The 13,077-nt window shown below is 38.8% G+C and overlaps 1 protein-coding gene across 1 annotated transcript in view; it reads left to right on the forward strand.

The window, feature by feature from the left end:
* Positions 1–13,077, forward strand: part of capt (adenylyl cyclase-associated protein 1) — a 36,104-nt gene that overhangs the window by 19,403 nt on the left and 3,624 nt on the right. Inside the window, exons 2-7 of the mRNA XM_019045659.2 lie at positions 4,857–4,984; positions 8,068–8,266; positions 9,108–9,193; positions 10,491–10,735; positions 11,264–11,433; positions 12,558–12,764. Of these exons, the coding sequence (XP_018901204.1) occupies positions 4,866–4,984; positions 8,068–8,266; positions 9,108–9,193; positions 10,491–10,735; positions 11,264–11,433; positions 12,558–12,764 (1,026 nt within the window). The 5' untranslated portion in view covers positions 4,857–4,865. The remainder of the gene's footprint in view (positions 1–4,856; positions 4,985–8,067; positions 8,267–9,107; positions 9,194–10,490; positions 10,736–11,263; positions 11,434–12,557; positions 12,765–13,077) is intronic.

Consider the following 13,077-nt stretch of genomic DNA (forward strand, 5'->3'; position numbering starts at 1 on the left):
GCTCTGACGCTATTGGATTTATTTTCTGATGTCTTCATTTTTTTCTTTGATTGCTCCCTTCGGGAACACGATTGTAAGTATTAAGGTGGACGTTGAGTCGTTGAGTCGGCGCGATAGGACTCGTGACGTCACTGTGACGAGAGCAAGCGGCCAGGATGGACGCGGACGGCACCTCACCTGGGATCACGATTATGAGTCACTGGCTCATCTGCGATAGCCAGCATCCCAGCCCACCCCTGCCAAACTTGCGTAGAATTCCACCATTTTCTCACCGCAAAATTGCTTAATTTTAGCTGTGCATGGCGGCGCTGTCACGTGACCTCAACTAGGTCATGGTTCCGACGCGAATGCTGGGTTTCCTCAATCATGCCATATGTAGACAAGCGCCGCTTTCCTTTTAAGTACACCGGTGCGGTCTGGCCGTCCGCCTCCCGACGCACAGTCCAGCGACTCAGTTGGAGAGGTCGCTTACAATGCGGAAACTTTGAAAACTACCTATTTTTTTAGTATAAAACGAAGACATTTCAAAGTGGTTTCATTGGTTTTCTTGGAAAATTTCTTGTACGAAACATCCCATTGAAATGTATATCCTGATGAAACAAGCATCAAATCTTGCAGTTTAGGTGAAAATTTCTTGTCCAACTTCTCTCGTAAGTTCGTTCCATTGAGCGCCGCAGCGTATCGATTTTTTATTCGATTTTTTTGGTCACCACGAAATCGATAGTTTGTAATGCTAGCTAATGGTGGAATGTCATTTGAAGATCGATTCTAATCGCTGGGTTTGCAATCGTTCGTTGCCTCAATTCAATCGTTGTTTCCAGTCGATCGTCTGGCTGTCTCTCGGTGCCCAATTCAGTTGGCAGTTGTCGGCAAAATTTTTTGCCAGCGGTTGCATTGTTAATATTTCTAAAGATCAAGCCAAAGTAATGACCCACTTGACAATAGATTGATGATTTATCGGCGCTTTGCACTGCATGCTGATCGCGTTTATGGGCTATCTTGAAGAGTATTAATGTTACTGGGTCCGTCTCTCCTTCGTCTTGCGAGGGTAAATTCTACAACCATTTTCTGGTTTTTTTATTATATTTACATCAATGCTTTCTTGAGTCATCGCAAAAATGATCCACTGTATAAAGCTTAAATTCACGGGAGAAAAAAAGTTGAGGGTTATCCCCTAAAATTGTGGTACTATATACCCCAATTTGTTGGATGATATGGACATCTTCAATTAATTGTGGTAAAGTACTGCAACATCTGGGATAGTAATCTAATTTATTGGGGTACGACCACAATTAATCGAAAATGCCCTTATCATCCAACGATTTCAGGACATTCTGTCAACAATTTTTTGTCCATGCACTTGCTTTGTCCAATGGTTTACGTCCACGTGTAAAATAAGCAACAAAGACTTGGTCCGAGCGTTATATTTTAGTCCGTGTGTAAAATCATATCGACAATACCGAAATGAGAAAATTAAGAGAGAAGCAGGTGTTGTTATGGTAACTCATTCTTTAAATGGAAGAATATTACTTCAATTTAAAAACATTTATATTTTTTCAAGTGATGTCATCGATATTTATTTATCTTAATGAGCCGTAGTTGTGTTGAAAAAAAATTTACAAAAATGATTAAAAGAGGGGAAGAAACCATGAAGCACGCAATATCCCGTTTTAACCCATTTGCACATCGATCATTTAGAGTTGAATACGTCAAATTTTGAGCGTTTGGTTGTGCGTACAACACTCTGCAGTACAATGCGAGCACGAAATTTAAAAGAAAAAATTAAAGTGCTTTAATTGGAATTCATTAAATTTGACACAGAACCACCTTTATATTTACAAAACAGACATTATATTTCCCTTTAAAACATATTGTTTTCATCAATTTAGATGAGAATAATCCATGCAGAGTGTGCAAACATTTCAAAATCATGAATTGAAAAACGCTGATTCCGCGAGTTTAAATATTAGAGCCTAGTACAGAGCGGAGCAGCGCGGTGCGCGCCGTGCTGTCTGCGCGGAACGCGCATTGGCGCCTTCAAACCTAAGTGGATACTTCAATCATTGCGCAATGCGTGAAGTATCCGCTTAGGTTTGTAGGCGCCATTGCTCGTCCCGCGTTGGCAGCATTCGCGCCTCAAGCAACTATTTCACAATAGAGGTGTTGCACAGTATCACATGAAATTGGAGGTGCCCCAACACATTAAGAATGATAGGCATATTTTAAGAGTACGGTGCTATCCTCGCAAAATAAACCAACGGCACAAAAAGAGAGCGGTATCCCAAAAACTCACTTAGTCCTTATCTAATACATAATTATTTATGTATAGGTAACAATTTAATCAGCCCAAAATATGTAAATTAAATGAGAGGAACACGGGGTACAGGCTGTAAATAAAAGTAATTTGGACGGGACCCGTCCAAACGTCCCCAATCTGAAATATCTGAAAATTTCAAGGGAAGATAAATTTTTTTTTTTTCAAAAATGCATGTTTCATCCGGTGAAAGGCAACTCTCGAATGTTCATGCGGCGTTCCTCCTTAGTACGGTAGTATCCAGGTACTCCAGTCCAGCTCATTCCTATCATCGTATGTAATCTTTGCAACCATTAAAAGTGCAATAAACCCTAGAGATAGGAACAATCAGAAATGGATTCCGCATGTCTGAAAAAGGTTTCTAGGTACGTTTCCTCCTCTTCTAGAACCCCCGAGTCATTGGCGCAGGTCAACGAGCCTACGATTTCGCTTCCAGTAGGACCGAACCTTCCATTCCGTTTTCTAATAGCCAGCTGTTAACTTACGGCTCGTGCCAAGGCTGTCAAATCATAAGCTATCATTATTCTAATTCCAATCTTATCTGTGCACGCGTCGTCGTCGCTCAATCCTGAAGCGGCGCCGCTAACCTTAAACGACGCAACACCAATACTGCCGTGCTATGGAAGAACGTCATATGAGCATTCGAATGTTGCCAAATTTGCTCATAGGAAGTATTCATTTTTGAAGAAATATGCGACTATTTTTCTTGAAATTTTCAGTCTTCAGGTCAAATTACGAACAAAATTCTCTAAATCCTTGAAGGAAAAATACTTTCGGGATTATCCCGAAAATAAGTGTTTTGTCAAAGGAAATTTGGCAACGTCTGAAGGCTCATACGGAGTTTCTCCTTAGCACGGCAGTATGGACCGCATATAGCAGAAAGGAACCTCACCACATCAGCTATTGCCAAATTTAATCGGGCAATTTCATTTTGTACAAAAGAACGTTTGTGCGGATTCCTTTCAAAATTTTCAGGAATTTGTTTCGCGCTGTGCAGAAAATTCTTTGTTTACACCAAATTTCGCACAGCCGTTTTCTTGTAAAAATTGTAAGTGCCCAATAAAATTTGGCAATTTCTGATGTGGCTGGTTACTTTCTGCTTAACGCTGTTCAATACAAACTCTAATGTCTTCGTGTTTTCTGCCTGGTGCGACAGAAATAGGGTGTCAATCTGCATGAAATTTCCTTCCAGTGATAAGCTCCTATGCCCGATGCTTGGTACCTGAAACGGCTGCAATCCGGTGATCTCAACGCTAGAGCCGCGGCCGCCTCATCCGTAAAATCCAGGCGCAGGCTCCGGAAAAACGCATCGCAATTACGGGTCGCGCTTGCGGATCTGGAGCACGGAGGTTTACGGACAAGGTTGTCTGGTCGAGGAGATTTCTCGCGTTTTTCGGCGGGAAATTCGAAATTTCGAGCCATATTTCGCAACCCGGTCCGCGCCGGCCCTTTGAAATTGCTTTACACCGTTCGTGCTCCTGAGCATATGTCTGTCTGCCGTCTGCGTCTGACCGCCTTCGTTTTAATTCGATGATCCGCAGGACTAACCGCATCGTCTGATATGGTTAGCACACTGCCGTGCTAAGGAAAAACGCTTTATGAGCCTTCAGATATTACCAAATTCCCGCTGATGAAATACGAATTCTCCGGGAAACCGTTAAATATTTTTCTTACAATTTTGTGAAGAATCTTATTCGCAACTAGACCTAAAGTATTTGAAAATTTCAAGAGAAAATATTCATAACTCTAATCAAGAATGAATATTTTATTGGAAAAAACTTGGCAGCTCTCGAATGTTTATACGGCGTTTTTCCTTAGCACGGTAGTATGGTTAGCTTGTTGCTGTGCTAAGGAAGAACGCCATGTTAAAATCAGTGAAAGACGAATTCATTGAAGAAATTGTGAATATTTTTCTTCCAATTTGTCAGACAATTTTGTTCGCAGTTTGATATAAAATTTCCAGAAATGTAAAGGAAAAATATGCATATCTGTCCTCAAAAGTATATATTTTATCTTTAGAAATATGGCAACATTTGATTGTTCGTAAGTTTTCCTTAGCACAGCAGTACAGCGGGATGGGTACCTACCCTATACGGATAGGTACACTGGAAAAACACAAGTTTTCAGAGGTCGCCGCGGAAAATTTAAGGCTTTCTTGTGAAAACACACGAATAATGGATTATTGGGATTTCTGTGATGAACTTTAAGAAATAGCCTTGAGTGTGTGGAATATTACAACGTAGTCCACTTTAGCAAGTTCTCGAAGTTTGATTCCTCGCGTTTGGGCTCATTCTACTCTATGTCTTTTTCATTCCGGTCATTCGCACATTCTCCTTTCCAAATATGTTCGCTGCTCAAAGCTAAAGCCAATCTCGTTTTTTTGAATGGATACACCATTCTCTTACTATGTTTTAATTGTTGAATATCGAGGATAATCCGGGTTGTTAATAAGATATCCTTATTCCTAGCTGTTTAAAAATGATGCACTATGTGTTTGAAAAAAATAAAACCGAGAGCTTAATCGTTTTCTTTTCTGTTGCAGGTTTTCAAAATGAGTGTGCCAGCGTATCAAGATATCCTTGCAGGGCCGCTTGCAACTTACTGCGAGCTTTCGAAAAAAATCGGCGGCGATGTTGCCACTCATGCTCAACTAGTCGCTCAAGCTTTTCAGTAAGTTTTTCTTAGCCCTTACTTGTTTCGAAATCGGCAATTTTTTTTTATTTTTTTATTTTTTTTTGGAAAAAGGGAGCATATTCAACCATATTCAGGCCGCATGAAGGCTAATTACAGCTCAAGTCATCACGAGTACATTGAAATATATTACTGCAACTGAAAAGCCAACGGTTATTACTTTCAAGAGTTAGCAGTTAGTATGATAAGTAGGCAAGGAATCGTGTTTGTAGTTATTTGAGGAGACAATCTAGTCAGATCAAATTAGCAGTAGCGAAGCGTGAACCGTCAGCTTTCGATATTTTCTCATTTCAAGCCGTGAGCAAGAATCGATAAGTAAAGCTTTCGTCGCGAACACCCTGATGATCGACCCCTTTCCACTGGTTCAAATGGCACATCAATCGATTCATCGCAAAGCGCGACGCTCCACTGCAAATTGGTTCTCCGTCGCGTCTCTTTCGATGCATACTCATGGCAATGACTCATTCTGCAAACACGAAAGTAATTATACTATGATGCACCTGTTTATTGCCCGAGTCCGTTTCCTATCTTATCGCGATTGCCAAGTATATTTCTACATTTCTGATTAGTTTCTACTTATTCTCTTTAAGCGTGTAGGGATCTGAATTGTGCTAAATAGTCGCTCACGAATCATCGGTAGGAGCTACTTACTTAATCGTGCAGTACTGCATTTGTTGAATGACACGGTGGCTGTATTTCTTATTGCCCATTTTAGTTTTGAGAAGTTAGTTTTTTAGTTAGTTAGTTAGTTACCTAGTTAGTTAGTTAGTTATTTTATTTATAGACATTCAGCATCCTAGGCTATTAACGTCTATACAAAGAATTTGGAAGATGGGTCTTTATACACAAATTTAGATTTTTAAATTAAGGGAGGCAAAGAGTTTCAGAGGCAAGTAGACATCAATACGTTGATACACGTACCTATGATGAAGTGCACAAAGTACACACCCCATAAATATAATAATACGACAGCGTAAAAACTAAAATCAAGGGTAAAACAGGGGAAGAGTTGTAATTACACCCAGAAATCAGGACATTTCAAGCCGCGCAGGCTCATTTCCAGCTGCAAAAACAATAAAAATTACTAAAAAATTGAGTGGAAACTTGCGCTACTTTCCTGAATATTTTCTTTCCTCCGATTCCCATCAACTTTCTTTTGTTTCGCTCCCTGATCCAGTCCAAACTGGACCATTTTCCCCTTTTTGATAGATGTGCAAGAGACGACGTTTCCGTCAACTTTTGACGTAGAAACTCATCTTGAGGCCAAGCGTACAATGTTCTGCTGTTCGTAAGATTTTACCATCAAAACACAACTCTACGAAACGCGCAACTGACATGACACCGCGCGCTTGATTCTCCTACGTGCATCAGAATATTTTCCCAGAGGGTAAACCGGCCGTTGAAATGGCAACGCTGTTTTTAATAGGACCGCGCCATTTTTTTCTCTTTTTCGAATAATAATAACAGTTACGTTTAATGAACGATAATAACTCACTCATCCTCATCGTTTAGTCTTCATTAAGCTACAACCTACCGGAAACAACTTTCATAAGGTGGGCTGGTGTTTACTCGCAGTGCCCCGTGAAACTAAAACCACGTAAATGCAATGTAGACCTCGTGTAGATTCGTGGTGTTTGCCTAGAGCAGGGCCCTTGATTAACTTCTGAGGCAGGGGTAAGAGCTTTCGGCGGCGATTTTAATAGTCTTGTTACATGCGTTTGACCAACGCCTCCACGCTCTGTCAGAGAATAGCGGGAATCTTACGCGTTTTTATTCATTTTTCGACGATTTTTTCTCTTCAGCCACTGCCCTGTAGGGTGGGGTTGCCGGCGGTTTGGAAAACCGGAAAAATCAGGGCAAGTCAAGGAATCCGTGGTAATAGTTAGGACATTTCTGACGCATCTGCTAATCGCTAAAACTTATCACTGAACTACCAACTTTTTACCGTCTCTGGTCATCTTTAAGGCTCGTCATTTTTTAACCAGCTACTGAATTACGTTTTCCATGACTTGATCTCTAAACAAGGAAATTTTTTCCTAAGTTCAGCAAAAGTCAGCGTATTTTTCTAAAAAAGTGGAAGTTCGAAGGTCAGGTAATATCAGGGAATCAGAAAATTTTGGAGTCCGAGTAAAGCAAATCTAGCCGGGAAAAGTCAGGGAATTTGAAGATGAAGAAATTATGGCAACCCTGCCTTACAATTTACAAATTTGTAAAGGAATGATGTTACTTTTAGAATGCGTTAGACTAGTTTGCATAAACTAAGTGGAAGTAGAGCCAAGATCAGCTATCAGTGTCGTGTAAAATCACAACGTTTCGGAAAATATACCCTCTAAAGGTAACTTCCTCACAGCGGAGGCAAACCCATTCTCCTGTCATGACGCACTGGCATAGAGCAGAAGGGTGCAAAATGTGTCTTTCGGCTCAAGGGAATTTTTTCCTCTCTTTCCTGACGAAAATGTCTCACTTTCACAACTCATTCCTGGTGATGACTTTTTTTTCTTCCTTTTCACTCGTAACGTCTGCCGAAAAACTGATGTCGTTACGGATGAAAATGTCCTCTTTTCCCTAAAATTTTCTTACTCATCACGCAATCCCTGTATCCTATGATCAGGCAGATTTTGCACCTCTGAAACATGCATACCGAACTGTACATTATCGACTTTACAATGGATTACATTTTGCAATAAGGATCCACCATCTCTGGCTCTTCCATAAAAGCACCTTTCTGCATAGTGAAACCAACAGTATATGTATATATGTTGTTTCTAAAATAAGCCAGAAATAACGGTTCCTTATTGCAAAATGTGGTCAAAATCATCAACTGTGCCACCTAAAATCTGTTTTTGTCAAAGAGGGCTTAAATTTTACCCGAACACCCCCCCCCCCCCCTTTAAATCAAGTTTTCTTTTTGATCAAATAAATCTCCCTTTTTTTCTTGTCTGTAGGCACTTTTTGTCGCTGTCTGTAAAGAAATCAACAAAGCCCTGTATGCTTTTTTGATTTCCCGCTAAACACCCTAAGTATTTTTCCAAACACCGAATTTTTGGTTTCTGTTTCCATAGTTCCCAGCTGGAATTTTTAGAACTCGCCTCCAGGAGTAAAGCACCCGCCAACCAGAACGAAACAATGAGGTTGTTACAACCAACAGCAGATAAAATCACAGCAATTTGCAGTCTCAGAGATAAGAACCGAGCCTCTCCATACTTCAATCACCTTAGTGCCATCAGTGAAAGCATTCCGGCTCTTGGATGGGTCAATGTTGTGAGTATTCGCTGAGTAAAACCTTAAAATAGTTTTTAAATGATAATTTTACCTTGGGTAGCCTAGAACCAAAGCACTTGTTCGAAATGGACTTGAGTTAATCAAGAAAAACCTCTTACATTGTGACATCATACATTAAATGTATTTTTATGGATCTGAGGGCCCAAGTCACAACGGAGATAGTTTTTCTTTTGAGTTAAAAAAGCGCAATGCTTGTCTGACATAAAGAAGAAGTCGAATATTCAGAAAAAGAAATTCAACCATCCTTTGTCAGCCGTATAAACCCAGTAATAATTAATAAACAAACTTTCAAACATTTTCCTCTGTGAATTCCTCAAAAAGTTACTTGTATATTTTCCTGATATTTTGTGTCATAATAGACAATTAAAAATTATTGTAAGAAGATGATTGATATTAAAATTGAATACTAAAAACCTCGAAAAACTGATGAAAAGTTGCAAAAAATCTAATTAGATTTTGCCACATCGCCTTCATAAAGAAATATGAAGCTTAACAATTCAAGACAAAATTTAGTTTTTGGCTTCAGCAGTAACCCCACTTGTATTAAGCTGTCATTTTTCATTTATTTCTTCTCCAGTTTCTACATGTCTTAAATGCAAAATTCTTTAGATGGATTAAGAATTTATGAGCAGATTGCTGTTGTTGAGTCCATCTTGAATAAGTCACAACATTTTTAGAGTCAGACAACGATCTGCCAAGTTCATTTGTGGATTTAAACTAAATGGAAAAATCTAGAAAAGAAATGCATAAACCCATCTAGTGTGTACTGTGCCTACAAAGTTTCAATCGTTTGCTAACTTTATTTGTTCTTATTTTTCAGACCCCTGCTCCTTCTCCTTATGTCAAAGAAATGAATGATGCTGGTCAATTTTATACGAACAGAGTTCTGAAGGACTGGAAAGAAAAGTAAGTTTTGGTGTGAAGTTCGGTTGTTGGATAACATAAAGTAAAAGCCCTTTTGTAAAGAAAGCATAAATTAACTGCCGTATTATATTTCTGAAACAGGTTCCATTGAACTGACTGTGTTCAGAACTTTGATGAAATCCACCCGCTACACTGACACTTTCAGAATGTGACCTTCTAAAGAACTGCTTTTGTTAAATTTAAAACCAAAGTAAAGAGATCATCATGTGAATGATCAGAAACCTGACATTCCAACCATCTAGCATAGTAGGTATAATATATAGAGCAATAGATTAAAACTGAACTGTCTCAACAAGGCAGAACAATCATAGACTGCACTCGACCAAATAATCTGTATCTTCTTCTGTCCGAGGACTTGCTTGTGCGGGAAAAATGGTTTGTGAGAAGTCTTTTTTGAAGTGGCCCTCTTTTGCTCCTAATTTTTGAGGCAGAGTGAGAAAGAATCACAGAACAGTGAAGGAGATAGGACTTTCATATATTCGAGTCCCTGTAGCTGTATTCATCCAATATGAATTCTTAGACTCTCGTCACCAAATCCCAGTGATATAGTTTTCTCAAGATTCATCGCTTTTACCATAACTTGGTGTGATTTTGCGTTTCAAACATCAAGCTTTTAAAATGATGATACTCCCAAAACTTCAAAAACTTCATTTAAAATTTAGAATGGACCCTGTTCAGCAAAAAGGAACCAAGCCGCATCAGCTATTGCCAAATTTAACTGTGCAATGTCTTTTTTCACAAGAGAACATTTGTGTGGATTCCTTTGAAAATTAAGGAATTTGCTTCGCACTACGCAGAAAATTCACTGAAATTCGTACAAAAGTCTGCTCAATCGTTTTCTTGCAAAAAATTAAATTGCCTAATTAAATTTGGTAATAGCTGATGTGGCTTGGTTTCTTTCTGCTCAGTGCGGTCCGAATATTGTTGAATGCATTTTGGCTATTCCGCCTTTCCGGTCATTAGTGACTCCAAGCAACCAACTCAAGTGTTGATTGTCACTAGGCAGCTGCATTAGAAGTTCTTTATTGTGGGTTATTGTGGTATTGGGCAGAACTGCCTCTGGTTTTGCTTTTGTCAGGGTCACAAAAGAATGGATCCCAGTCCAACCCTTCAGCACTAAAAAAATAGCATTAAAACACTGTTTCAAGCACACCTTGAGGCTTTGCACCACGGTGGGCTTCTTATGCTGTCCACTGCCATGCATGATATGATATTATTACACCATTAAATGTAAGACTTTAGTCTAGGTTGGTTGTTCTAACCATTATCTTGGTTTCAGGGACAAAACACATGTTGAATGGGTGCGTTCCTGGGTAGAAACTCTAGTCCAGCTTCAGCAGTATGTTAAACAATATCACACGACAGGATTAGTCTGGAGTGGCAAGAATGGAATTGCTCCCGCACCACCTGGCCCCCCTCCTCCACCAATGGCTCTTCCTGCTTTCACTGACCTCACTATCGACAATTCAAAGGACAGATCAGCTTTGTTTGCGGAAATCAACCAGGGTGAAAAAATCACGAGCAGTAAGTCATCTATTCTACATATAAGTGCTACAACTATTGCTGTATTCTTTAATAATCATGCACCACCTGAAATCCAGGCGATCTGGTCCGAAACTTTCTAGATAGAATTCGAGAATAATCAAATCGCCTTAAACAAGAATGTTCAGAGTATTATCCTGTATGCGCTGCAAATTGATTATATTTTTTCCTTACACCCTAGATCACCTCAGTAGGTAATCAACGCTCATAGTGGTTCAGTATTTACTCGTTTAATTTTGAAGGAACCCTCTGGAGATTTTCATGAGTATTCCAACTAATATCAGTTCGCAGCCAATGGCAAATACATCATTGAAAATTAATTCTAAAGTTGTGTAATAGATATTGATAGTTTTTGCAAGAACTTCCTCAATTTGCCATGGAATAAAATGTGCCTCAGGAGAAGGTCCATTTAAAACAGCGAAACTAAACATCATATGGAGATCACTTTTTTTTCTATCCTCCATCATCAATCCACTCTCTGAATTGCTCATCAATCGTAATTTTTTTTAGGTTTGAAAAAAGTAACATCCAACATGCAAACCCATAAAAACCCATCGCTGAGATCGGGACCGGCACCATTCAAGGCAACTCCAAACAACACGCAAGTTAACAACTTTAAATCAAGTGTTCCAGCAGAGAAGCCCCCTGTATTTAAACGAGAGGGCAAGAAGTGGATAATAGTGAGTATTTTTTTCATTCACCATGCAAGAACGTAATTGGCTGATCAAGAAATTCATGTGGCCATAAAGTTGGTCATCTCAAGAATTCTATGGAAGTATTTCCAGCCAACTTCCCTCAGGATCCAACTGCTAATGTTACAAAAATGTGCCTCATCTTGAGGCACCTCCTCTGACGTGAGGGCTTATCTGGATTTCCACCTGAGCCTTGTTCTCTGTATAACTCTATGCATTCTGGGGCTCATGTTGAAGTAGAGATCCGCCCGTACGCCAGAGGAGGAACGACTTTTGCGAAAGAAATATTGAGCTCACTCTTAAATTGATTTCTTATTTTAAAAGTTTCAAGGTTTTTTTTTTTTTTTTGAAAATATAAAACCAGTCCTAGATAAGACCATGATTGGGAAAACCCTAAATCTGAGATCTACATGAATTTTGGTCCAAAAAAAAAAAAAAAAAACTACAGAACAGAAATAAATAGATAGCAGAAGATTATGAAAAAAATCCAGAAAATTGGTCACAAAAATTAAGGTTTATTTTTTCAAACGCTTATCAAAGAAAGTCTTAATTTTACTAATATTTTTACTCTCAGAATTAAGAAAACAAGAAAATATGAAAAAATTTGGAATTTTGTCAATATGATTAATACTTGCTGGTACCTGAGAATATACTGAAGACACACCACCAATTCAAAGGGGGTTTTTTGTTTGAATATTCCAGTAAATTTCTTTAGTAACTGAATCTTAACAGTGTCAGGACTTTTTTATGTATATCAGAGTAAGTACATTGTACAATCATATCTCGTTTCAACGTTTTTGAATGGGATTCAGAACTGGAACGTTGTTTCTGGTAGAAAATTTTTTCAAGAAACGCTCGAACGAAAAACGACTGACCAGGACTTGACAAAATGAATGTTGTTTCTAGAAAAACGTTAAATGAGACACGACTGTATTTTCTTTTAAGCCTCTAATCTCATTTGCTGTCTAGCTTTGAAAATCTTCATTCTCAAATCGGGAAGGGGAGGGGGAGATGCAGGAGGGACATTTTTTTGTGAGGAGCTAAATCTAGACATGGAAGAGTAGAATTCTCTATTTTTTGAAATTAACATAACTGATTTTCTACCTTCTTAGGAGTATCAAAAGAACAATCCATCCCTGGTAGTGGAAGGAGCAGAAATGAATAATGTAGTTTATATGTTTGGCTGTGTGAACTCAACTTTGACAGTCAAAGGAAAAATCAATTCTGTTGTCTTGGACTCCTGCAAAAAGTCTTCTGTCGTATTTGATACATTGGTGTCATCCGCTGAGTTCATCAATTGCCAGTCTGTTCAAATGCAGGTAAGCAGCAAAATTTGAAACATCCAAGGAACCTTAACAATCAGTTTCAGCACAATTTAAGTAACTAATTAATCGCTGGCCTATTTTAATAAAAAGTCACCCTTAAAAATGAGCCTTTTAAGTCTTCCAAAACACTTGAACAAAATATGGCAACAACGGAGGTTGAGCATTCAGCCACGTTCAGCAGATCTGGATTTATTAATAGATCATAATTTCAGTAGATCCTCTGATGATCCTGAAGCTGGAGGAGATACTGTTTTTTTATCATAATTTATATGTTCTCGTTCTTAGAAACGTTTTTGTGTGAAACTCT

The sequence above is a fragment of the Bemisia tabaci genome, chromosome 1 (genome assembly GCF_918797505.1).
Source record: "Bemisia tabaci chromosome 1, PGI_BMITA_v3".
Classification (NCBI taxonomy): domain Eukaryota; kingdom Metazoa; phylum Arthropoda; class Insecta; order Hemiptera; family Aleyrodidae; genus Bemisia; species Bemisia tabaci.